The sequence below is a fragment of the Desmodus rotundus genome, chromosome 9 (genome assembly GCF_022682495.2).
Source record: "Desmodus rotundus isolate HL8 chromosome 9, HLdesRot8A.1, whole genome shotgun sequence".
Classification (NCBI taxonomy): Eukaryota; Metazoa; Chordata; class Mammalia; order Chiroptera; family Phyllostomidae; genus Desmodus; species Desmodus rotundus.
This window is the reverse complement of record NC_071395.1, coordinates 54,390,958-54,418,640: the sequence shown is the minus strand read 5'-3', so window position 1 is coordinate 54,418,640 and position 27,683 is coordinate 54,390,958. Positions and strand designations below refer to the sequence as shown.

At 46.6% G+C, this 27,683-nt stretch overlaps 1 protein-coding gene across 1 annotated transcript in view; it reads right to left on the bottom strand.

The window, feature by feature from the left end:
• Positions 1-27,683, bottom strand: part of DOCK5 (dedicator of cytokinesis 5) — a 158,854-nt gene that overhangs the window by 84,670 nt on the left and 46,501 nt on the right. The window contains exons 4-12 of the mRNA XM_045195714.3: positions 26,478-26,533; positions 24,640-24,736; positions 14,762-14,910; positions 12,274-12,409; positions 11,050-11,207; positions 9,823-9,904; positions 7,395-7,524; positions 4,352-4,424; positions 451-593 (exon numbers count right to left, since the gene is read on the bottom strand). Of these exons, the coding sequence (XP_045051649.2) occupies positions 451-593; positions 4,352-4,424; positions 7,395-7,524; positions 9,823-9,904; positions 11,050-11,207; positions 12,274-12,409; positions 14,762-14,910; positions 24,640-24,736; positions 26,478-26,533 (1,024 nt within the window). The remainder of the gene's footprint in view (positions 1-450; positions 594-4,351; positions 4,425-7,394; positions 7,525-9,822; positions 9,905-11,049; positions 11,208-12,273; positions 12,410-14,761; positions 14,911-24,639; positions 24,737-26,477; positions 26,534-27,683) is intronic.

Sequence of the window (27,683 nt, the reverse complement as noted above, 5' to 3'; positions counted from 1 at the left end):
CATGAAGTACTAAAAACAAACAAATGCTTCTTGCTAGAGCCCACTATTTTATACCAATGCGCAGTCTTGTACATTGCTTTGGTCTCCTTCCTCTCAACTTTAGGAAACATAATGGGGTAAACATACTCAGAGGTTAACATAATTACCCTCAAAATTCTCTGTTTTTGTGCATTAACTCAGAGTCAGGGATTGTGGAGTACACAAAGTGAGGGAAGAGTCACAGGATAAAAATTTGTTTCATGGAATTTACAGTGTGTGGCTGTGATCCAATTCAGTGTCGGGTGGATTCTGGGTGCCCTTCAGTATGAACTGCCCTCAGCAGGGAGCTGAGATGGGCAGTGCCCAGCAGGGTGTGTGTTACGCCAGAGGAAGACAAGGAAGGGGCAAGAGTCCATGGGCCCAGCTCTGAAGGGCCCCCACCCCCTCCCAGCTGAGTGCAGGGCTGGGCACCTTGTCCTTTGTGGTTCACTTCCTTTGCTGCTATCACTTTGTTCAAGACTGAAGTGAGTGGCTCGTTTTCTGCAATCACGTGGGATGTTATCAGGGGCGACATGATTAGCTGCCTCTGCCGGATATAGGTTTCCATGGCGATCCTGGGAAAGTCAGAAATGAGAGGTAAGAAGACATCCCCTGTAGCACGGGCTCAGACAGTGGTGGCTCCTATGGGAATAGCTTCGGAATATAAACTCCAAACCCACCTAACTAGAGGACTCTTTCTATCTTTTTATTTTTCCACTGGGTGCCTATCTTAGACACTGAATTCATCTTACAAATAACTGGGGGCAAAGAAAGAAAACAAAAAAAAACAAGAACAAACAAAACTGATGGCCAAATATTAACAAAACCGGAGGCAATGCTTGATGTTGTTGGCCCGTGGAAGAGGCTGCTGTCCTGGAATTGCAGAAGGACCGGGAAGGGGCAGGAGACCCACCTCCCATTCTGGTTTTACTTGGCAGTGAGCTCTACCAGCCCCCTCTGCGCCTCTGCATCCTCATCTGTAAGGAGATGGGCCTGGTCATTGCCTCTAAGGCCCCATCTAGTGCAAACACTCTGGCTTAGGAGGCTGTTCTTAGATTCCCACATGACCACAAACTACTGTACATTTAGGGCTGCAACAGCACAGGCACCAGCGAACGAGCTTCCCTTCAATGATCGCCTCAGGCCAAAGCTGGGGCTGCGGGGTCACAGAACCAGAGACGGCCCCAGTCTGCTGACAGTGCAGCAGCACCAGGGACTGCACATCGCCCAGTGCAGCACTGAGGTCCCCAGTCTTCTTGGCTGCGGGGTGTTCTAGTGCCCACTAGGCAGGCCAGCTTTCTCTGAGGGGCTCAGAGCTGTATCCTGACAACCTGGGAAACACATTCCACTGTTACTGAAAGTAGGCTTGCTATCATCCATCCGAGCTCTTCTCAAAGGACTCCCTCAGATGGATTAGCTGAATACACATGCAAAACTCTTTTATAATACACTCCACAGCTTTTGAGGTGAGTTAGAAGGTGTCTGCCATGAGTGTAGGAGGAAATGCCAGAGGCTGTGACCTGCACCATGATGGCTTTACAGCGGGGTGGTAATCACGTCAGGGCTGGTGTCCCCCGAGTGTCAGGACACGGTGGGGACCGTCTCGGGCGTGCTGTCTCAGCATGCCTGCCAGGTGGGAGCAGCGCAGAGGGCCTGCAGGGAGGCACACACCGAAGAAGGAAACCCCTCCCGGAGACACAAAGGCAGTGCACGGAGACACGTTTAAGATGACTTGCAGACCTGTGACGCCACCCCTGTTTTAGACGTATTTACAATGTTATGCATATGGAGCAGAGCAGCTCTCATTTCCGTGAGTGCTGTCCCTGTTTCTCACACGTACATAATACACTGTGCCACGTTATGACGTTTCACGTAGCATTCACAGCATGAATGCTGCACCTGTCACGTACACACATAATACATACACATTACTGCACAGTAATATTCTATGTGCAAAGAACATCCACAGATAGTTATATTTACCATAAGCATATATAAGTACATATTTAATATATTAATAAATTATATTTTATACTTAAACATATTTAGTGTATATATTTTAATATTTACTGATTATATAAGCTACACTAATATAGTTGACTTACTATATTAATACATTTAATTTAATACATTAATATAAAATTGTAATATATTTTAATATATTGTATTCATTAAATGTAATATATCTATTTAACATACTTAAATATATGTGGATATTTATACTGGGAGCAACACTCACGAATTGGAAAGTTATCTCAATTCAAATCAGCACTAAGCTAAACATAACCCTGACTCGCCGTGCTTCTGGTGGGCCTGGTGCCAGCGGCACGGCTCCCAGATAAACTCGTGGAGGGCAGGCAAAGGTAGGCTCGCTGTGTTCATGTGGAAAAATAACACCGTAATCAATCACACAAGAAGAAGCTCGGTATTTTGCATACTCACAACTGTAAACCCATTTTTGCCCCACCCTGTATTTAAAAAAAGTGTAAATAGCAGCATCTGGGTAAAGGAGGGAAATGTTACTTAGCATGAGCTATTTGTATTATTATATTTAGAAACTGGCCCAAAGGTACTGGGCTTTAAGTTAAAAGACAAGGATTTCTGTATTTTTGCAGTCAAATGCTCTACCACTGAGCTATACCCCCATCAGGATTTCTGTATTTTTAATAAAGTAACATGTATTATAGAAAAATATTTAGCAAACAGGATTTAACAAAAAGAGGGACACCACCACTGGTAGCTACACCAATAGAAATCATCACTGTTAATTATGGAGTACATCCTTGCAAACAGCTGTATTTTAACGCTTTTAATACACTGTAATAACTTACACGGCGGGGCAAAAGTAGGTCTGCAGGTGTGAGCACGCCACACTGAGCCAACCAGCAGCAGCCACGAGGACAAGCTGCGTGTTTCCCACACGAGCAGCTGGGAACCTGCCTCTGCCCAGCCGTGTTCACAGAAGCAACGTATGTTCCTTACACTCACCAAACACTGGGTCAAGCCCAAAACTAACCCTCACTGTTTAATTTGGATTTCATTGATTCTCAATGAATTTATAGGCCATCTCTTTGTGTGTGTGTGTGTACCTCTTTCATAGACATTCCTAAGATTGTATTTAATTTTTTGTATGTATAAGTTGTTTAAAATTTTTGTGTGGTAAACCTATCAGTTACTTTTTTAGTCAAATCTTTGGGGTCCGACTCAGAAAGCCCTCCCATACACCATTAGTATGTAAAACTTCTACTTTCCTGAAGTACGTCACCATGTTTCATCGTCCAGCCTTTATAGCGGTGCGTGTTGTGAGACAAGGGTCTGATTTGTATTTCTTAAACGGTTAACTAACTTTCTGACTCTTTTGCATGGTTAGTCTTCCTCTGCTGATTTATTACTATTCCAAAATAATTTAAAACCATATATTATTTATTATTAATAAAGTGTTTATGAATTCAAACAGCCTTGGGCAGGCGCCTGTGACTCCCAGTGTGTCAGATGGATGTGTTGTGCCAGCGACAAGCTGGCTTAGACGACCACCCTCCGTCACTGACACGACTAAGCTGTTAGGCGTCAGTCCCAGCAACTCCCCAGCCTCACCAGGCCACCACCACCCACACACAGCATGGCAGAGCCTCGCTGCCAGAGCCGGTCGTGAGTTCACACGGAGCCTGCGTCTGAGGTACGGGGATGGCGACTTGCTCCCCAGCAGCTCCCAGCTCGGTGTGGAGGTGAGGTTTCCTCAAGCAAAGCAATTCAAGGGCTCCCTCCACATAACCCCAGGGCTGGCTCTTCCTCCCTCTGCAGGAACCCACAGACCTGTCCACTTCACTCTCACACCTCCTGAGCCCTCGCCACTCCAAGTGTGGTCCCCAGACCAGCAGCACGAGCATCCCCTGGAAGCTTGGTGATGGACACTCCAGACCTACTGGGTCACAGTCTGCATTCCAGCAAGGTCCCAGGTGGTCTGCCTACATGTGCCCATCTGAGAAACCTGTGCTGCCCTACATAAGCCCTTGTCTTCCATGACACCTGTGCCAGGTGACAAAGTGCAGACATCCTTTGGCATTGCTGACCCTTCCAGGGCACCATTCTCTGCTTTCTAGTACAGACATAGATTTGCCCCATGTCGGTAGGATCAGAAAAGTTCCATTTACCCTCTGCCATTGGAGTCCAATATAAAGGACCTGGAACAAAATCCTCTGTCAGCTCCTCTCTGACCACCTTCTAGCTGGACAGCCTGTCCTTCTCCAACTAGACACAGGGTTCCAGCACCTGGTTCTGTGTGAACACACCATTCCAGGTCTTAGTCACCTGGGACAAATGCCAAAGTACTTACTGCTGAAAGGGAATAAAATGCTGCTTTTCTTCATCATCCACCTTCCCGTGTACGATATCAGTAATATCCATCACTAGGAAGAAGATAAACTTAATTAAAGAAACTAATTAGTTCAGGCCTCAGTGGGTTACTATGGAAGATTAAGAGTATCAGCAACATAGAACAGCAGGAAAAGGAGATACCACATGAGACGTTTCGTCCCTTGCCGACCCGGATGCCACTGTACCTGCCCAGCTGAAGAGCAATTCACCAGGGGCTCCCTGCTGCAGGGGCTCAGACACTCTGTGATAACCCTGCAGACGGCTACCTTTTCCAAATTCTGTAAGACCGGGCCGCTACATTCCTGAGAAATCTGACACCCTGACCACTTTTCACTGAGTCTGTGTGCAAAGACCCAGAGAACACACATTTTTGGTCTAAGTGTCAACAGAATAAAGACGTGGGAGAGAAGCGCAGGACCTGAAGTGTCCTCTCTCTACGATTTACATTTTCTCTTGATTCACCAGTAAACAAAGGGAGGCCAGAGCACTAGCTGCCCACACAAGACGACCCTGCAGCGGTCTGCTGTCTCACAGGCAAGGAAGGCAGTTAATAAAGTCCTGTTCTAAGCCTGCTACATGTATATTATCTTATTTATACAGAAATTATTAGCTCGACTGTAAGAGATGAGGAAACTGAGAACAGCAAAGGTAAGTAACTAGCCCCAGGTCCCAAGTTCTAAGTGTTAAAGCCAGGGTATGAACTCAAAAGTGATCACAGGACCAAAGCACTGAGCCTGACTACCCCTGCTGTCTACAGAAGGAGTAAGTGGCTGAAATGAGGCAGGCCCCAGGCAAGAGGCAATCCCTCAGTTAATAAGTGACAACGTGGCTATAAACACCTGCCAACGGCCCACTCCACAGATAACCTGTTTGGAAATTAAAAGAAATGCTGAGATATGAGACAATTCTCATATGAGAAACTAAGGATAAGGGAGGAAATGGCTTCTCGGAATAACCCAAACCACAATGTCAGGCCTGGGAAATAGCAACGTTGGTGGAAGGAGGCTGTAGAAAGCAGGGCACAGCATCAACAGGCTACAGCCTTTCAGAGAACCCTGCAAAACTTGTACAAAATAACCCCTAAACAAACCTGCAAAACTTGTATTTAACAACCCTCCCCCCCAAAATAGGCAGCCCTGGTTAGTGTGGCTCAGTGGATTGAGCACCAGCCTGCAAACCCAAAGATTTGATTCCTGGTCAGGGCACATGCCTGGGTTGTGGGCCAAGTCCCCAGTAGGGGGCGAGCAGGGAGGCAACTGATAGATGTTTCTCTCGTTCTTTCTCCCTCTCTTCTCCTCCCTCTGAAAATAAGTAAATGAAATCTTTAAAAAAAACAATAGGCAGTTCATTTGTCATTGCCACAGCTAGATACTCCTGAGCTCTGCTGGTGCTCAGCCTCCAGTGCCCAAGGACAGAAGTCTCCTCTCTGTTCCCATCATACTCACTGCCCTGAAAACACACACACACACACACACACACACACACACACACACACACACACACACACACACCACCCCCCCCCACCCCCCCGAGGAGGAAAGCAAGCAAAAGTTCCAGCTTGATGTTTTTCCAGTTTCTGACACTCATTATGAATGGCAATGGCCTCTAACACGCTTTAACTCCTTAGTTCAATAGATGTCCTGCAGGCAGCTAAGCAGTCCCGGGTCAGGGCTCTGGCCTCTTCTGAGAGTTCACTTAAATTCTCCATCAGGAAGGGATGCTGAGCCTTCTAGACATGGGCTGATGGCCCCTGTGAGGCAGGTGGGGGCAGGGCTGTTCCAGGGAGGCAGGACATCCAGGCTCATGAGATAGAGAGGCCGCCTCATTATCCGTGTGACCCTGGCACATGGGGTTTCTGCGCCCGTGTTGCAGCAGCAAAATTATGGTATTTCACTGATGGTTTTCAAAACTATTTAGTGACCAAAATTTCAACCTAAGGCTGAAAATGTATTTCCTCAATTCCACAGGAAAAGGAAGGGCCCCTTGGGAGGCTGTAGGGTTTGATTTAAGCTGAGGATCCTCTTTGAAAGCAGTTACAAACACAATGTTGCTTTGAAGAGTGAATTTTCTAGACAGGCAAACCACTGTCCAGGGAGAATTTTATTTGACTACCATCGACAATCAATATGTGGCCGCAGGCAGGGAGGATATTCCAGAAGTCACACCTGAGGCACCATCATGGGGGACACTAAGAAGGAGGGTCCCGGTGGGGACACAGAGACTGCAGAGGGGTAACTGGCGGTCCCAGGCAGGGGACACTGGGTGTCTGACACTAACACTGGTGGCCGAATCATCTCCCAGTCTCTGGCTTTGTCTCTCTCCCCCATCTCCTCTATTTTTCATTAATTTTTTTTACTGTGATAAAAACACACATAACATCGATCCACCACCGTAACCATTTTTTAAGTGGGCAGCTCAGTGGCATTAAGCACGTCCACGTTGTTGTGCAGCCATCCCCACCGTCCACCCCACCACGTTCTCATCCTCCCAAACTGAAACTGTCCCCATTCAACTCTAACTCCCCCTACTGTCTCCCCCGGCCCCTGGGAACCACAGGCTACTTTCTGTTTCTATGAATCTAACCATTCGATACATACATACCGCATGGAAGTGAATCCTACAGTATTTCTCTGTTATGACTGGCTTACTTCACTTCACACAGCATCCTCAAAGACCATCCCTGTGGTAGCAGGTGTCAGAACTCCCTCCCTCTTAATGCTGAGTGACACACCACTGAATGGACGGACCACCTTTGTTTATCCCACTGATCCATCCTGGACTCCTACCTGGGTTGCTTCTACCTTTTGGCTATTGTGAATAATGCTGCTAAGAACATGGGATGTGCAATTATTTCCTCCAGACCCTGGTTTTGATCCTTTGGGGCACACAACCACAAGCAGGACTGCTGGATCATAGTTCTAAGTTTAGTGTTTTTCAGAACCTGCCACCCTATTGTCACAGTGGCTGCACCACTGTACCTCTGTCTCTGGGCCTTTCCATACCTGCTACTCCGAAGGGTCTGCGCAGTCCACAGGTGTGCTTCTTGCCCTCCTTCAGTTCCATGTGGCCCACCCGAACAATCTGGCACACAAGGCTGATGCGTGGCCGGATGAGGTCAGTGCTGCTGAGGTCCTGAAGGAGCAGAGAGCGCACAAAGGAGTCTCACTGCGTCACCCTGTCACCTCTGCCTATTTCCTGATGCTAAAGACCAGAATGGCTCCTCTCTTCTCCCCACGCACCCAAGAACTATCATGGCATCAGGGAAAAATGACTGGACTCAAAACAGGAGAAAATTCTATTCCCCAACTCCTACTTAAATGTATGAATCGTATCATATTCAATCTGAAGTCTCTAGTTCATCCATTCCAGCAGGGTATTCAAAAATCAGGACACTTGTCTTTGCTATTTTATATATTGCCAAGACACATGTGGGTACAGGATGCATTTCAGTGTCAGATAAAATGAAAACTTGTATGCTATTGACATTTGTTGCATATCCACACATGCTGGTTTCATTTCATCTGCCAAACAATCCTGCGAGACAATTATAGCAGAGAAATTTCCATGCCCCGATTTCTGTAATCATTCATGTGTTTTAGGAGAAGCATCCATTGGGAGCTTCTGGGTGTATGTTGATTAGTAAGTGATGCGTGGATGAAATATCTGGTTTTTGTGGCTCATGTTCTACATTTGTTTGTATCTGTAAAGATGGGTGAGTAACCCCATGAATGAGCCCATGGATCTCATTCACTTTAACATCAAACAGAATTTAATTGCATCTCAAATTCTTTTCATGAAACAGCTGTCCAAGGACTCTTTACTGAATCAAGAATTACCTTTTAAACAATCACTCCAAATCGATCCTCTGTAATTCACTTCACGTAAATCTCCAAAATAAGACTACGGACCACTGATAACACGAGCCCTGAACTTCTACTCTAGGTTTTGTATGACTTCTGTTAAGGAGACAAAGGGTCTGGGTGACTAGCCAGATAAACTGCTGCACACTGTTGCTGTTTACTAACATGCATTCGTGGATAAATGAAGTCTTTGGAAAAGGTTTTATGACCTAGGAAATGATCACTACATTTCATCTAAGTGAAAAGGCTGGGCATGAGCGGTACCTGCCAGAAGGTCCTAATGGTGGGAGGGGTGAACTGCAGCTCCACAGTCCCGACTAGAAGATGGAGCCAAGATTCAGTAGGGCCGTCTTTAAATGTGTTCTCTTTTCAGTGGACACACTGACTGGTGAATGCCTTTTGATTTTAGGGGAAAACAACTCACCTATCTCAGGAGTGAGGAGATACTCTGTGTGTTCGGGGCAGGTTTTGGGGAGAGTTAGTTCTAGGCCCCTTTTTGTCTACATTTACCAGGTGGTGAAGTGATCAATGGGTCAGCGCAGCGACAGCCATCAAACCAGGCCTGTCCTGGGGAGGGACGTTGACAGAAGGGATGACCGGTGACAGGGAAAATGAATGAATGAGTGGATAGGTGGATGGACAAGCCCACACTGGGACCACTGTTCCTTCCTATCACTTCATTTGGCTTCTACCTGACACTCTGCTTACCTTGCCTTAAGAGTGGTGGGAGGGCACGGAGGTAAAATATGGGTGCGGCTTAGGGAACAAAGGGAGAGAAGGAAGGGAGTACCTGCTTCAGGCCTCATGGGAGCTGGGAAACCTGCCTTCTCAGGCTTCTCAGTGCAGGTGGCAGCGGCTTTAGGGCATTTTGAGCACTGGTGTCATAAAAAGTGAGAGAACCCCAGAAAGTTCTCAGCCCAGTGAGGTAGAGCCACTGTGCCCCGGGCTGGGGCCCAGTGAATGTCCTTGCCCTTGAGCATGTACAGCATCACTTCTCTTACTCCAAAAAGAGGAGGAGGAGAGGGGAAAGGCCATATGTGCAAACAAAACAGTCTGGATCCCACCACTGCCTGAACTGTAACCTCATTCTGAAATGCTGGTCCCCTTAATCGGCATAGCTCACTCCCTCAACTTCAAGTTCTTGCTCAAAGGCTCCAGCCCTGAGTTCTGCCTTGACCCACCTATTTAAATGGCAACCTGCTCCCAGACCAGAAACACCCAATCCCCCAGAGCACTTGTGATTTCTAACATTCTACACCATTGACTCACTTATTTGATTATTGTTTATTACTGTCCTTCCCATTCGGACAAAAGCATCTTGAGCAAACAGATGTTTTTCTGGTGTGTTCGCTGATGCATCTCAAGTGCCTGGCCCAGTGTCTGGCATCTAACAGGTGCCCAACAAAAATTTGTGGATAAATGAGTGGCTTATTCCTGCAAGGAGGATTATGATGACTTTTCCTGGATGACTTATATATTCATCATTTCATTTTTTGTGCTTTTCACATACTTATATGCATCTGCTAATATCCTAGTCAAAGAAAATGAGTGAACTGAAGGGAGGACTCACGGTGAAGACTGCCTGAAGGTTGTTAAGCTTCTCAATTTCCTTGGGCATCCCATTGCTGCCCCAACGAATTAGGTAGTTCTCACTGCAGAAGGAGAAAAACGCTTCTTACTGAGGGGTCCTCTGGGGATGGAGCTGCCCACAGAGCAGACTGGAGGAAAGCCCAGCAAAGCCCAGGTGCATTCGTCCAGCTGGCATGAAGGAAGCACACAGTGACCACGCTCCGGTCTCCTGGTTCTGGAGACAGGCACCTGCCGCGGCCTCGCTCCATTAGGCGCACCCAGCGTGGGCCCGCGACAAACACTGCTCACAATGACAGAGACACAGCAGATGCCACCCGATTCTGTCTGGGGGCTTTCTTCATCTCAAATTCCTGTCTAAAAGTTTCGGCTTTGCTGAATCAAGAATATAATTTCATGATAATCATTCTAAATCCATCCCCTGGAATCTACATCACCACGCTCAAAGACAGTTTCTATTTTAGAAATAAACAATCTGTCAGTAACCACTTTTAACCATTTTCTCCTAAACATCTGCTTCCTTAGCTGCTTAGCAGTGATGCCACTGTGGGGCTGAACAAGCCAATTAGCGTTCCCTGCAGTCATTTAAATTGTTTATAGACTTTATATTTTACAGCAGTTTTAGGCCCACAGCAAAGTTGAGCAGAAAGTACAGAGAATTACCACACCCCCACCCCCACACACAGGCTCCGCCATTAACAACACCCCCACCAGAGCGGTACATTTGTTAATACAATCAATGAACTTACACTGACTCATCACTACCACCCAAAGTCCACAGTTTACGTTAGGGTTCACTCTTGGTGGTGTTACTCCATGGGTTAAATGTCTGATCACATGCACCCACCATACAGTATCACACAGATTAGTTTCAGTGCCCTAAATCCTCTGTGCTCTGCAGATTAAGCTCCCATCCCCTTCCCCTATTATCTTTTGAATTCTCTGCTCTTGTCTGTGTTCTGATGAGTTTCAGGTGACTTCTGAGACCCATGGGGCCCACAAACTGTTACTGCACTGTTTCAGCAGCCAGACAAAAGGCTTTTAGGCCAAAAGGCTTTAGTAGCCTAAAGGATTTTATTTTCTCCTGCCTAGAAATCCTTCCCCTGCTTCTCTGTCCTCCCCTCTCAAACTGAGCCAAGAACTCCGGCAGGGGTAGGTGGAGGCTGGGTACTTTTCCAGGGTCGACGGCAGGTGACTGCGTGTCTACTACCTGATGAAACTGGACCGGTCTGGGTCATAGAGGGCCATGAACAACTCTGCGTCTTCCCCAATGTTGCAGACAAAGTTCTTGAAGTTGACGTAGAGGCCATAGGTATGGTTGGCACTGAAGACGGACTGTCCCCGCAAGTCCAGGTTCTGCAGGACTGACTGAACACAGAGGACAGGAGAGAAAGGCATCCTGGTTTAGCAAAGGGGAAATATTGCAAGTGGGGGGCAAACATAATTACCGACCAGGAGTAGGAGAACTTAGAAGAAAGTATATGTAAGTGGACAAATCATCAAGTGAGCCAAATGTAACATAATCATTATTTACATACATAATCAGACTGCCCTGTTTAGGGCCCCGAACCCAAGTAATTCAATAGCTGTCAAAAGGGGATAATTCCTGATTTTAGTAGCATCAAGAAGTCTTCATCTCACAATTGCTTCTGGATGAGCCTCAAAAACTTAAAAACCATGATTCATTATCCTCCTTTTGGGGAATAACCCTCAAGGCAAACAACAGATCCCACTGGAAAGGCTTCGCCCTCAGGCACATTAGCCGTTGAAGCCAGAAACACAATTAAGTAGTACCACACCTGTGCTAAAGAATAAAACCTACGAGCTCAGAAACAAGGCAACAAACAGAACCCTCGCGTCATTAGAGCAGACAGACTGAAGACCAAACACCAAAATGCCAGAATGTAAGGCAGTCCCGATGCAGGTGAACTTTTCCTTTTCTTCTGCACCTTTTTAAATTTTTATTTAATGTCCAGTTCCTACTTTCAAAAATCTTTCAAACGCTTCATTTCTTGTTATTTATTTTGGAAACCCTAATAACATGCACTAAACATGGGAGGCTACATGGAAAAAGGCTCCCTGCCACCAGCGCCCTCCGGGGGCAGCCAATAATGATCGATTTGTTGTCCATCTCTCCAGAGCTGGCCGACACATAAGCAAGTGCAGGTGTATGGATGCTCTTTTTTGAAACATAAATAATATTATTTCATACACAGATCTGCATCTTGCTCCGTTACTTAATACTCATCTTTGCGTCTTTCCATATCAGAATGTAACATACAGCTGCCTCATTCTTTTTGTCATGTTTTGCCTTTAAAATGACTTTCTAAACAACATTTCTACCTCTGAGGTCACTGACTTCCTTTCTCTCCTTAAAAACAAATGCGTCAATGGAACCTCAGGGGCCAAAGTCCACGTATCTGAGGAAGGGTACCTTTTCTTCTTGAATCCTTTCCTCAATCCTTTTTGAGGCCACTTCATGGGCCTTGAAGAGGGCTACTGTGCTGGTTTCATCTGGATCCAAGATGTTGCCATTATCATCTCGCACAACCAGGTCCAAGCCAAGCATTCTAGAAAGAAAGGAGTGTTCAGCTGGTCCTCAAAGAAGCGAACTCTTCACTGGAGGTCCCAGAGGATCCAGAGTGAGGGAGCGCAGGTCTTGCACAAGTCGAGAACTGCCCACTGGCTTTTCTCCTTCCCATCCCTGTCTGCTTCCCACACCACAGCAATGTGAAAAGAAAGCATGCAGGATCGCAGTAACCAAGCTCATGTAACGATGTGCAAAGTGATGGCGTCCACAGAACCTCACCAGGAAAGGCAAAATCAGCACTGACTCTGACCAATGCCTCTTTCCCCGAGTCTTTTGTTGTTTGGACAGGATTTCCGAACGACCAACCTAACCAATTTCAGAGCACGGGCTCTGGTGTCAGCCAGACCAGAACCTAAATCTTGGCTTTCACACTTGCTAGCAAGGTAACTCTGAGTACTTTAGCTGACTTTTCAAAGCCCTGACTTCCTCATATGTAGCTCTTCCCAGCCCTTCAGGGTTCTTGGGAGAACTTAATGTGATAATGCATGTAAAGCATGGAACACAGTGTCTAGCATATAGTGTGCACTCAATAAATTTGAGCTTTTATTGCAACAACTGGCACAAGAAAACACCTGTGTTAAGATGGAATTCTGAGTAATGCACAGGAAAAGCTGGGGCCACATGGCCTATGCATGGCAGGATCTCCAGGAAGGTTTTCATGCCCAGTGTGCACACAGAAGTAGAAAAAATGCTACTTAGTTCCAAGAAGCGGGGGCTTGTGGCAGAAACAGGATACTGCTATCTGAATGCCCAATGCACAGTCCGCACACCGGCCGCTTGGGAGCAGGAGTATCCCAACAGCAAGCAAGCTCAGGGTAACAGTCCAAGGTGCCAAGTCTTTGGGAAGAAAGCAAAAATGCATAGTTTTCCTTCTCCATGTTTTACAGCATCTCCATCAACTGACCTAATCTGGCAGCCTCTTCTCCATGGCAGCCAGACCCACAGGCCACCCAGACTCAGAAGCAAGGGGCCCTGGAGGCCGCTTGGAGACCTATCACTGGTGCGTCGCTGGAATGGCTTAGCTTCTCCAGCTGCTTCCAGGGCTGGCGTGGGAAGGCAGGCGTGCTTGTGGGATGTGCACAGCCTGTGCCAGAGATCGGGGCTCCAGGCCAACCCCCAAAAGGAGAGAGGCAGCGTATGAGGAAGGGTCACCTGCCTCTCACACTGCTGCTGGTTTGGAACGGCCCCCAGCACAACGCAACTGGCAGTGCAACCCTGTGCTCACAGCCCTACAAATGGACACAGGACAGGGGAGGGTGCTGTTAATTCTTCAACCTAAGGAGAAGTGTTAGATGTGGAATCAAAAAGTCTTGGGTTCAATGTGAGTTTTCCTCCTATTATCTTTGTGACTTGGAAGCAAATGTGGTCTGTTTCTTTAACCCTAAGTGGGTATAGCAGCTACCTCTTAGGGTGGCACTTAGGTACGACCCTAAGGTATCTACGTGAAGGGTACATAGGACAGAGTTCATAAATAATGGCTGAATGCGAATCTTGTGTGCTGGGTTTACTCTAGCGATTTTTGAATCCAACTGTCAAAATTTACAATATCTCCATGGGGAGGACGACGAGCTCTGTGTTACCCAGTCCAAGAGCTGTGAGCTTGAAGAAGTAGGGCAAAGAAGGAGGGGAAAAGTCACGTGTGCACAAGTGACAGAAATTTGAAAGTGAAACTAAGTATCACATCAATCATCAACAAAAGCAACATGAGGGACCAAACTGGTGTTTTAAAAAGAACCAGTTAGGAGGGGTGAGTCCTAGGTCGCCACAAATATTGATGGACTCATTGAATTTCCCATTTTCTGAAAGGCAGTGAGTTCTAGAACCTACATACCTGCCTGAGCTAATCAGACAACTGATGAAGCGATTAACTTTGCAGATATAATCAACGGGCTAAAAACATGCTTTATTATTCTGGCAAATCTGGTTTTCATATGCTGTATCTTCCAGTTAGGGGAAGAGAGAGAGAGACAGACTGAGTCCGATATTGACTTAAAATCCCTGGTTAAAATATAAACAGAGATAGACTCAGTCCCCAAAAACGTCTGCCCCTGTCCGTTCAGTGTGTTTGGTAGAGGAGCCACTTAGCTCCAAGCCCCATCATCCCTGCCCCTCTATCACCTCCTTTAGATCAGAGACCCAGGATAGAGGCTGGCCCATGAAGAGCACTGCCAGTTTTTTTTCAACAAAATGAGATGTTTTCCAAGGCAAAAAGAAAGCAGTAAGCAATACTCTTTGGCAACTCCAAGGTCAAAAGCTCCAGCTGAGTTGGATCCTTGGAATGAGTATGCCCATCTTTTTCCAAGTTCTCAGTGACAAGTCATCCCTGGTTTACCTGTTCCCATGATCGATTTTGGCTGTGACCTTCTTCTTGAGCTCTGCCAGTTCGTCCTTGGGGAGTGTTCCAGACAGGATCTGGGACCGCCACTCAATCAGGCTGTACGTCATCTGCTGCAGCCGGCGGAAGAGTATGACCTTGTTGTCCTGGGATGGGAAAATGAGGTGGAGAAAGGGACCAAAAACTGTAATGGAGGATGAGAATGTCTTTTGACCCTCTGACTTGATTCTTTATGTGATGTTATCTACCCAATTAATTGTGCCACAGAGTGAGCTGTACACTTTGAGGGGATGGCTTTGCCCTGAGCCATTCCTCCTCCCTCCCCTATTACGACGTTAGAAACAGGTGAGCAATGGTGGGACCAATGGTTGGTCCTAAATCATAAGTATAACAAATCAGCCATGCACCCTAAGATTCCAAACACGCCACTCCTGTCTGAACCCCTCCAGGGATGTCCCTGTCCAGGAGCCACAGTGGATCACATGGTAACCCCTTCCTATCCTGGCTCCTGCCCCCCTTCCCAGCTGCATTTTACACCAGTCCTCACCTCAAACACCTACGCTCCTCCCACGCAAAGCCATGTCCAGCTCTCCTGAGTGCTACAGACCCTTTAACATGTTGCTTCCTCTCCTTGGACCCACTTTTCTCCTCTCCCCCTAAACTGACTCTCATGCTCACCCCCAATCTCTCCTACTACACCCTCCACCAACTGCTGATTCTTACTGCTATGGCCTCAATTTAGTCGGAAGTCTCTTCCTGAAACCCTAACTCCGGCTTCACTGTCCCGCTCCCAGCGCCTGGAGTTAACTCCTGTCACAGCACAGGAGCCCTGGCCTTGGCTGGGGTGTCTTGCCCTCCATTTGAACAGTAAGTTCCCATCATGCATGGGGCTTGCTCACGTTGGCATCCCTGGGAGCCACTTATGGACGGAGAAAGAACTGTAACTTCAGAGATTCGGGATAATGGAAAATAAAATATAAAATGCAGACTCCCCATAAAACTGTGGGCTGTCCAGAAAATTGTTAGATCTAGAATAATTAAACCATTATCCTGAGCTTCAGTAAGAACTTCTTGTAGCCAAACTAAGTTAACTGATAACCAACTATTTGTGCTTTTATCATTTGAGGAGTGAAACACTTGGTGTCCGAGACATTGTGCCCTTTGGTTCCACCTAAATGATGGATTCATCACCTTAGAACAAAGTCAAGAGCATCTACTAGGTGCTGGAAATAAAGTTCCTGCCACATTCTAGAGGGGGAGAGGCAGCAATAAATAAGTAAACTATATATTTATATATAATGTTTACATATATAATGTATATGTAATATTTACATATATACACATACATGTGCAAGATAATTTCAGGCTTTGAAAAGTGCAGAAGCACCATGCTAAGTGAAATGAGTCAGACAGGAAAAGGATATGAAGCTTTCACTCATATGTAGGGTATAAAACAGGAAGCAAAAAATAAACAAAACAAACAAGAAAAGCTCACAGGCAACAGTATGGTGGTTACCAGAGAGGAAGTGGGGTGGGGGTGGTAGGAGGGGGTAAAGGGGGTCAAATATACAGTGATGAAAGGAGACTTTGGGGAATAAACACACAACATAATATACAACTGACGTATTATTGAATTGCATACCTGAAACTTATGTAATGTCATTAACCAGTGTCACCCCGATAAACTAAATTTTAAAAGGTATGAGAAGGAAAATAAATACATGCAGCTGTAAGATAGGGTGCACATGGTGAAAGAGGCCACTTTAGACGGAGGGCTAGGAAAGACTGTTTTGTGTATCACTTTTGAAATATGTTTTTTGAGTGAAAACCTGTACGATTCCACATACCATGTCTATTATAAGACCACTTTTCTATTTATAGGTGAAAAGTCACGATATATTTGTATAATATTATCTTCTATAAAAACAATGCTAACACACACACACACACACACACACACGTTGCTGGTGGCTGTACAGCACTAGTGATGTACAGCCTTCTCCACCATAACCCCAGGGACAGATTGCTGTGGAAGGTGCCACCTAGAATCAACGCTGAAAACACCCAAGACCCTCCTAAACTGGGAGTAACTGTGGAGGGAGGAGGCCTCAGCCTAGAAGCAGGACAATGAGAGGCAGCAGCGAGATTAGCCGAGTGCGATCAAGGCCAAAAAAGAAATTCAGATCCCGTGAGAACACCCGGGAAAGAGACAAGAACCTTTATAGGTGACTGCAGTAGGGCCTCGTAACCCCATCAATCTAAAAAACACAGCCCACCACGCCGGCTTAAAATTTTGAAACCCTGCATTTTAGGCCTTTAGTGTTTTCTGAATGGTCTCCTTTTCATCAAGTAGTCTTTCAAAAAGTATAAAAATGAGACTTTTAAAATCCATTTTTAATAAGCAAAGGTAAAAATAACCTTGCTTTTTTCATTTAATTCTATAAAAAATGTTTCCATCTCACTGTCTTTCAAACTGGAAAACGAGGGAGAAATGAAGCCTATAAAATTTGCTTTTCAAAGCTGCTGGGCAGAAAGGGGATCTTTTCTTTTTCTTTTTTTGCAATCTGTCTATTCCTAGTGAGGTTTTTAAAAAATGTTTTCTCATTTTAATTAAGCTATTAGGTCTCATAATAGGGTCAAGAAGGAGCTCAAAGGCCCAGGGGCCTGTGTGAGAGACAGCTCTTTGCCACACATGCCTCCAAGTCCTTGGCCTCAATTATATTAGATATTATCCAAGAAAACTTAATTACTGCCTGTCCATATCAGCCTCGTTTGCCAAGTTCTTCCCCCAAAGAAGGATGAAGACAGCCATTCGTCTCCGATTCACTCTACGAAGGTGCTGGTGAATAGACAAGCTGGAGCACGCCAAAGGAAGCAATTTCCCCATTTACCTCAAGGAAATGGATTTTTGTCGCCACATTCCTAAGATGGTTCTAACTAGGCTGTTTCGAGCCACAGCTGTCCCTGACACTATGGATTCCTGGGGCAGCATACGAGGACAGGTGAGGAGGAACTCAGATGCCACGCCCCAAAGTCCAGAGACCTAGAGCCAGACCAGCGGGTCTCCCCTCCCTCCTGCCCCCTTTCCTAATCCCCACCCAGTGCAAGCTGTGTGCTACAGAGTGCCTTCGCTCCTATCCCTAGCCCTCACTCATCTCTGCCTTCTTAGCACTAGCAACCATTGTCACAAAATTTAGAGGGGCAAGGCATTTATTTAATAACTTCTTTGATCCTCTGCAAAAGTCAGCATAATCCTGGGACATAGGAGGGATTGAAAACAAACCTGGACGGCTCAGACATAAAATCCCACTCTGGTTTCAATTTGAGGGTCACCTCTACCAAACAGAGATATGGCTCTGTATTTTTGCTACTGGACAGTAAGGTATTCCTGCATTTGTTTTGAGTTTCACCCTCTTTTCCACCTGGAGATCTCTGAGTCTTACTTTTGCATTTCAATTCTGGATGTCTACCTATCTTGATTTTTCAAAAAAGAATTTGTAGCCTTGGCTGGTGTGGCTCAGTGGATGGAGCGCTGGCCTGCGAACCAAAAGGCTGTGGGTGAGATTCAGGGCACAGGCCTGGGTTGCGGGCCAGGTCCCCAGTAGGGGGCGTGCGAAAGGCAACTGACTGATGCTTCTACCGCACATCAATGTTTCTCTCCCTCTCTTCCTTCCTCCCTTCCCCTTTCTCTAAAAATAAATAAAATCTTTAACAAAAAAGAAAAACAGAATTTATAGTGACAAAATAAAGTCACAAGAAAAAACAGCTTTGCCTTCAATGACAGCAGGAATACAGAAGCCATCCATTGAGTATCTCAGAAATTCTGGGGGTCCCTGAGACAACAGCAACCCTCACAGGGTGTCTGAAACGTGGATTCAATTCTTCACTTCCCCGTACAATGCAGACCACAATCAAAAGGCTGTCCTCGGTTCCTGCGCCTCTTCCTCTGCCTCAGCACTTCCTCTGTTCACCACCCTGTCCTCTTCCCTGCGGATTTTATGACTTAGAGGCAAAAGGACTCTTGTGAATAGGGGCCTGATTTCTATCTCTAATTCTGTCATTAATTGATAAATGACTTTGGGCACATTATTCTCCCTGAGAAACACCCATCCGTGAAATACAGGGGCTGGCACTAGGATCCGTTCCCAAAAAGAAGCGTCTCCCAGTCTGAGACTGAGCCCTTAAACTCAAGCACTCCTCCAAGCCTCATCCTGCCTACCTGTGAGTGACTCGGACCACATTCCCGCTGGCGTCCTCGCGTACTCAGTTGGCTCTCTATCCAATTTCACCTGTACAGAGCTCTGTGCAATCAATCTCATCTCTTTTCTGAGGACCCGTAACTCCTGGGGTCTGGACCTGTGTTCTGGTTCCTCTTTGTCCTCAGGAAGAAGGGAGCCCACGCGGCCCCTGTTCCGTTCTTGCTAGCCATACTAGTGCCTTTCTCTGACAACAGAAGGTTTTGCCTGACTAGCAAAAGCTTGGTTTTTAAAGAAAAGATTCCAGTAAAGGAGAATTTTTGCCACTGGAAGTAGTACTACAAATCCTGAAAGCCAGGCACCAAAGTCAGAGAAAAACACCCAAAGCGCCACCCCTGCCCTGTCCCAGTCCCATTGTCTCATCCTGCCTCTCCGGAGAGCCACGCCGGGTGGGGCTTGCCACTCAGATAAAATGCTGGGACCACAGGACCACGCTGTCTAAGGGAATGTCCTGTCCTTGGTAGTAAGTGATCAGGTGCTAGTTTCAAACCATGAGACCAGCCGAATGATACTTCAGAGCCTACGTCCCAGTGGCCAGCAGCAACCACGTTTAGAGATGGAACTTGCGGAACTTTGCTCCTCTGGATATGCAATGATAAAAAGAAAGGGCAATTCACCATGGTGGGCAAGCTCCCCCAGCCCCACCTCAGTTACGGGCACTTCTGCTGCTACAGGTGTTTACAGAGCTACAGACTAGCACAAGGCTGTACTCTGCTGGCACATGTTAAATGAAAAGACATCAGTCCTGTGTATGAGCTACATTTTAGCAATTAAATTCACTTAATTCAACAGTATGTATTAACCACCTTCTAACACACTGGGCTCTTCTCCTATCTCTTTGCTGTAAGGAGCTAGGATTACATTCAGTCTCCCAATGTGATAGAGACAAAACGGCTGGCTGACCAAAACTCACCAAACCATGTCTCCAGCTGGAGGATGGGGAGGAGCACTGGGCTGACTCTCAGCACGCGGCATTGCAGAGTGTGTTTATGACATGCCGAACGTCTCAGTTTCCAGGAGAGTCCCTCGTTCAAAAATTCTTGTCCCAATATCCCCCCCAAATAAACTGTAACTTGTCAGTTTTCAAGACGTGATTTTTAGCTGAGAAAATGTGCTGTTACAAGGGGGGATGTAGAGTTCTGCATATTCAGAAGGTATAATAGGGTTGTTATCGGAAAGGTAAACTCAGGTATTATTACATCAGTCCAGCTTTGCCTACATCAACACAGGGGCGTCTGCCCTTCTAGCTGGGGGAACTCACAGAAAGCAGGATGTGCTTTGAGAAAGAAAAGAAGTCAAGTTCAGCTGATTTGATCTACTTTCCAAGGCTAGGAAAAGCTAAAAATCCCAAGAGGCAGCAGAGAAAAATGGACTGCATACTTACAACCATCTACCCAGAGCAGTTAAGTCCCTACAGGGCCAGAAGGGAACCCACCTCCTCAGCCCCAAGCTGGAGGGCCCACCCATGACCCACTTCAGGGCAAAACTCCACAGTGCCATCAGATTCCGCCAACACTGGTCATCGTTCATCAGCTATTGTGAAGTGGTGCCATAAGGGGGTAACCAGAGGCTCTCACGTCTAAAAGGCAGTGTGCCAGGCACTGTCCCAGGAGCTTTACACCGACTACCCTATTGAGTTCTTACAGCAAATCTGCAAGACATATACAATACATAATTATCACTTGAAGTGAGGAAATTAGCTGAGGAGGTCAAAGGGCTCTCTCAGGCTGTGGAATCATCCAGGGGCAAACCCTGAACCCAGACCCCTGCCTACAGAATCTGCTCTTTCTGTGTGCTTTGTTTGTTTGCAGTCACTGTTACTGGCTTTGTTCCTTTTTGTGAATATTAACAGCACACACCAAGCAAGGGAACAAGCCAGAATTGAGAACTGGCCCCCTGTCTGACCCCAATGTCCACAGAGTAGCCATTTCACCAGGTGGGCGGCCACCTCCTCATTCACAACGTTTCCTCCTTTCCTGATCAAGCACCAAAACACACACAGTTAACAGGCTCTGACTGAGGGTGAGCAGGGCAGGCAAACTCACCAGAAACTGTTGCGAATGTGCACCCTGCATTCCTTTCTGGAATGGTCCATGCCTCCGGGACTTGAACCTAAACTAAGGAGGACCGCTATCGAGTGCTCAAGGTCACTCTGCCAAAGATGGTAACAAAGGGAAAGGAAGTGGCCTTGGATAAGGGGAGGTGCACACAAGAGAGCTTCAGAGTCTCCAAGGCTGCCTGAGGGAGGACAATCAGAGCGGCTACTGTTCCCAGCTAAGAGAGCACCAAGGGTCACGAGCTCACACTTGAGGAGTCCTTCATCTGTCCACACAGTGACTTCTCAGCCACCATCTCTTTTCATACCCTCAAAGTCACAGAGTAAACAGAGTAGGTCTGACGTCACTGTTACAGAGGGGCAAATCCCAGCAGACCCCTGAAGACCCCAGGTGGCCTGCCCAAGATCACAGAGCTAGTCATGGCCGGTCCTGGACGAGAAACCAAGCTTCTGAATTTCTAGGCCAGTGACGGTCTGCTACACCTTGGCCAACATCTACCAGGAAAGATAACTAAAGGGAAAAAAATAATACTAATATAACCAAAAGGAACAGAAGAAACTGAGGTTCCTTGATTAGTAGTGGATGGAACTTTCTTCTTTCTACTCTGGATGAGTGGGTTCCCCTCTCTTCAGCAGAAGGAACTCCCTCTCTTTTAGGACATATTTACGGTCATTTCACAACATTAAAGTACAACTGCTAAAAATAGTTACAGTATAACTACTAAAAATAAATCATAGCTATACAAATATCTCTTTTGTCTAGTATAATTGTGTCTACACAGCTAGGCTGAGTCTGTTTAGCAGATTGTGTTTTCCTCTCACCTAAGTCTAGCCCTGACCAGTGTGGCTCAGTGGGTTGGGTGCTGTCCCATAATGCAAAGGGTCGCAGGTTCAATTCCCAGTCAGGGCACATGCCTAGGTTGCAGTCTCAGTCCACAGAGGCAACCAATTGATGTCTCTCTCCTTTTGTTTCTCCCTTCCTTCCCCCTTCTTCTAAAAGTAAACAAATTAATTTAAAAAATTTTCAAAAGGCTCTCTGGGTCTACAACAAAAAAAATTTTTTAAAAGACTCTCTGGGTCTTGTGAACTTAGACTTGGAAAAGAACTTGGACTGTGGAGGCCCTGAGACAGCACAGGTGTCATCAAAGCCATCAAACAGAGCGCCTGAGCGCATCATCTGTGGCAGGAAGCAGACGGGACAAATAAGCTAAGTACTGATGTAGCTGAAGAAAACCTGCATTTACTTACATAGACCAAAGGAATGTACACAGGATCAGAAAACAAAGACACTGGGAAAAGTGTGTGGCAAGAACGTTGCTGGTGGTAAAAACTAGAGAATTTGGTTCCTTTTACTTTTTTTTCCCCAGTGAAACATAATGTTTGAGGTTTGCTCCTTTGACACATAGCTTTTTGAGAAAGAAGTTTATAAATTCTGTCTGAAGTAAACCTTCAATGGTATAGGAAGAGATGAGGTTTGGGGACAAAAAGGAGAATTCTAGCCACGATTTATAACAAACCCATTGGAAGCGGATTATTTCTTAATGGGAGATCATGTATCAAAAACAGAAGCAGGCTGCTCGCCCTATCAAATGATTAGAGTTCCCACAGTGGATATATTTTAGTCAAACAACAATAGCTCTAAGACATGCTTAAATATTCACAAAGCACAAAATAATTATTTTACTAGATGCAAAATTAAGATGAAAAATGTGCTGCCCTCTGAGAGGGGAGGGATTATTTTTTTTAACTTAGCTCCCAATTCTGTTACTAAGTTGTGGAGCACCCACAGGAGAAATGGCAAACCTAAGCTCATCACCACTTAACTGCTAAGGGATCTGGACGCCCAAATAATGAGTCCTACTTCTTCCTCCCTGGTTCACTTACTTCTCATTTCTATTCAACAGCAGACTTGGTACAGTTACCTATGGACGTGTAGAGGACAGATAATAAACTCAGCGGAAGAGTTGTTTTAGCAAGAGGAAAAGTCAGCCTCATGATACTCTCCACTCTTGTACATTACACCTTAAAAAAAAAATCCTCTCTCCGTTACTTATTATCGAATACGTTTCACTACTCCCTGATCTCCAGAAAGACTATGTTAAGGAGCTAACTCATGTGTACGTCATTCCTCATCCATCAAACTGGTTCCATTTACCACTAATCAATGAATTAAGAACCGGAGAGTGCTTTCAATAGAAATACAAGACGATGGATGTAGGCCAGATGCCTTAAAACAGCATCTCTATTCTCCTGGAGCTTGTGATTTAAGAAATTACAGGTTAGCTCTCTCCTCAATTAAACACAAAAAGATCAAAAGATCCCTTGCATTATAGGGCGCTATGCCCCCAAGACCAGATGATGGGGTCAGCTATGAGTGCTCCTATAGTCCAGAAGGAAACATTACGAATTAACGTCTTTAGAAGATATATTTGAAGAAGAAATGGCTTAAACTTGGCCTTGACGGATGGGCAGAGAAAAAAAAAACATGCATGTTTCCACCGAAGGGGTTGGTGATTTCTACTGCTGTGATCCATCCTGGGAAACAGCCTGGATGGAAATGAAATATCTTACAGGAATTCTTAGATGTATGTCAGAATGAGCTTTTGATGATTGTTTTTATATTTGGGTCTTGAGCACAGGTGGCAAACACAAGGCCCGCGGGCTGAATCTGGCCCTCCACCTCATTTCTACCCAGCGGCAGCACCGAGCTCTTGCTTAAGTCTTAAGGAGCAGTTACATTTATACAGTCCTAAAATTACATTCAGCCTTTTGAAGGCAACCACAAGGCTGATGAGGCCCCTGGTGAAAGTGAGTTTGACATCCCTGGTCTAGAGTGAAGACTGAAAAACCACCTAGATAAACAAAGCCAGGTACAAGCAGGAGACTGGCTCCCAGGGCAGCAAGCTGCGCCTGTTCCCTCACTGAGTTCTTCACGCAGAGGACAAGAGACAGCACTCGCACAGGCGAGACCTGCCGCCACGAGGCCTGGCAGATGCTCCCAGAGGCAAGGCTGAGCGACGCTTATGCACAAAGCCTCCAGGAAACGGGGCTTTAGGAAAGTGTCTGTCCCAATGTCGTGAAAAGAGCTCCCTAAAGTGGACACAGGTACAAGCTTGCTGCCAACGGACTGAACATCCTTGGCCTCTTGCAAGATAGCTGCCCCTGATGTTCCACACGTGGAGATGTTAACAGAATGCCCCAGTTTCTTCAGTGGTGAACCGGTAGTAATTGCACCCACTTTATAGGAGTATTGTAGGATTAATAACAGTTCCGGGAACTTAGTAAGGACGACGCAAGTGTTTGCAGTTATTATCGTTACTACTTTATGATCAGCAAGCTATCAGTTGGGAAAAGACTGAACTGATGACTACATCCACTTCCTCCACAGCCCACCTTAGCCATGACCCTACTCTGGGAATGCGCATCTGCTGGTTCTCAGTCATTGTGAGGTCCAGGTAAGTCATCATCCAGTGGTCAACCCCTGCAGAGGACGGCTCTGCAGCAGGACAGACTGAGAGCCCAGGGAGGGTGCCACCGGCTCCGAGCCCCAAGGGGAAACTCACCACATAGAGCTTGCGCCAGATGACAGCCCATTCTCGCAGCGTGGATGTGAGCTCCTGCACCAGCGGGAGCTCGCCAGGGATCACCGTCTCGTTCTGCCTGGAGAGAGCCAGACAGAGGCCTGTGTTATTCCAGGTCAACTGCTGTTTTTCTCGACAGAGGTCAGACTCCCCAAAGCTCAGAGATGGCAAAGGGGCCAGTTGGGCTTGAAACAAAGCAAAACCTGCCCATCAGGAGGGTGGGAGCGATGTAGGAGATTTTCGTCATATCTCATCATCTGAGAAAAGGGCTCCCACAGTTCTCAAAATGATTTTGTTTTCTGAAATAGTGATGGGCTCACAGCCCAGCCTCAACCTCCCCATTTTGCATCTCTGTGGGAGCCTCAATTACTGAGCCAGGCTGGCTTCAGTAATTCCTGGGGTGGAAGCCAAAATCCAGGACTGCAGCTGGGTCTGCCAAGCATCTGTTTCTTGGGTGGGGGGGGAGTATGTGTGCACAGGTCCTGGGGCTCGTCATCTCACACCAAGCACTATGGGACTGGAGGCCCTGCTGTCTTCCAGAATGGCACTAGGTTTTTTTTCCTCACCTGCTGCCTTCGGCATGGAGACTGTACAGACCAAACTCCTCACCTACTTGCAGGAGACTCAGAACAAGGAAGGCCCGACATTTAGTCACATAAACCCTTTCTGGTATTTTTATGATTAAAAAAAGGAGCGAGAGCAGGGATTGGTGGCAGGATTGCCAGACTTACATAAAAGTACAGGATGGCCAGTTAGGTCTGGATTTCAGGTAGATGCAGTCAGTAATTTTATAGTATGTCTCATGCAATATCAGGGATATACTGTAAAAAATTACGTGGGCTTATTCGAATCTCAAATTTAATGGGGCATCCTGCATTTTATGTGGTTACTCCAAGTAGTGGGAATGTGCCTCCCATCCCTGTTCTCCACCCAAGTGCTGTGGCTAGCGACACCACAGGGTGCCCAGAATGGTACACGGGATAGGAGGTTCTCCAGGAGGCAGGTTCTCCAGCCTGATTTTGTCTCCGGGGAGTTTTGTGAATTTGGGCATGTCTCCACCTCTCATCTCTCAAACGAGGGGGCAGAATTTATGACTGAGAATGTTTTTGGATTCACTATCAGCCCCGGGACTCCAGTCCTGCTCCAGGAGCTCCTTATTCCCTCCTTAACTCCCCCCGCCCATGGGCTCCCCGACCAAGCGGCCTCGCTCTCTCACTTCGGGCCGAGTGCCCCACTCCTGTTAGCTGCCAGAGGCAGGACTTCCCAGGACATGTGGTTAGGGTGAACAAGAAAACACCCACAGCACAATGAAGTTTATCTGCAGAGCACGTTCACACACATCATCTCATCAGTTCTCATCCAGCTCGTGACAAACACAGGGCCAGATTTGTTTTCCAAGCCCAAGGTGGCCTGAGGCTAGCAGGCCCCTTCGAGATTCAGGGCTGATCTGTGCAGGACCAGCTTGCTCCTTTATCTCCCAGAGTTCCCACACAGGGGCCTCAGGTCTCACCAGAGAAAGTGTCAAATGTTCGTGTGCATGCACACATGTGCGCACACCATCGGTGAACAGGTGGTGCAAGAGAAAGGTAAAGACACCCTCTTCTTTCGTCATCTGTCTTTACTGTCCTAGGGCAGGGTGCTGGGTAGAGACGTTATGAAGCGAGAAGACAGAAGAAGGAATCATGCCAGGAAAATGTCTTTATTTATTCCTCTCTCATTTAAGGAGTGGAATTAATGAGTTGAGAGAAATAAGGCGCACGGCATTCCTCAATAACTTTGTTTTCATCATTGTTTAGGAGTCTTCCCTGAATGGAACTTACCCTCGGTCTTCCACAGTTGCCTCTTTCAAATGGATGTATGTTTCAGGGAAAATACCCTACAGAGAGAAGAACTCGGTTACACGGTCACGAAGATCTCAGCCCAAAGGGAAGCACGTGCACAGGAGCAGGGATGAACGGAGGGGAGGAAGGACACCGGACAACAGCTGCCTGTCTGAAGTCAGGCTTGTTAGGCATCAGTGACATCATGGGGCCACCTCCATGAGAGCATGGTTGACACATCGAAAGGTATAAATTAAGATTCGGGTTCAGGGCTTAGGAGAAATGCTCTGTAAGTGAAGGGGCAAACAAGCCCAGGTCAGCCTGGAGCTGCAGTGAGGGGAGGGTTTAACCCCTTCAGATCCTGCTTGCTGTGAGATGATTCCCTTTCAAGGGGTCATATAATTAGTAAGGTGGGGGCTCATACTTTATGGCCCATAAAATTGTACTGATGTTCTAAAGTGATTCCTCTCAGCAATTTCACTTTAACCAAATGTGCCTCAAATCAAGTAGTACTGGTTAGCTGGCTATTTTTAGCACTTCCCAGTCTCAAATTGCTCTCCCTTCTATGAACTTAAGAGGCAATTCTACATCAGTATTGGGACATTGCCCAGGGAAAAACTAAAGGACACAAAGACCTAGAAGAAAGGCTGGAACCTGGTCGGCAGAAACCAAACAAGTGAAGACCAGATCTAACCAACAGGAAGCAAATCAGGGATGTCAGTTTTCTTAAATGCCAAAAGCTTCTGTTGCTCAACTGTGAGATACAGTCATTGATAGGGAGACTCTGCCGTCTGGAAACAGTTTCACGGGACTTTGCATGCTGTGCCAGTAGAGGTAAGAGAAGAACCTGTTTAACAGGCACCATGGGCTCAGCTGGAAAAGTCAGCGTGACCCTGCGCACACTCCGTGTCAGGGTGGCTCGCCACAAAGGTGGGAGAGGGTCATCCGCTGCCTGGGGATGGGGCCAGAGACTACTGTGTACCAGAGATCCTCGATCCACTCAGAGACAGAAACGAGTGAATTTCCACCTGGGTCAGTGTGTGTCTAGTTTCGAGTGCTGTATTTATCCATACAACTCTTCTGTCTCCTTCAATCCTTTGACAAGAAAACAGGAAACAGCAAGCAAGTTTGCAATTGAGCAGCTCCCAGCATCGATGATGCCAGGGGGAACTCAGTCAGAAGTAAAATGGCCATTCTTTCCCACCA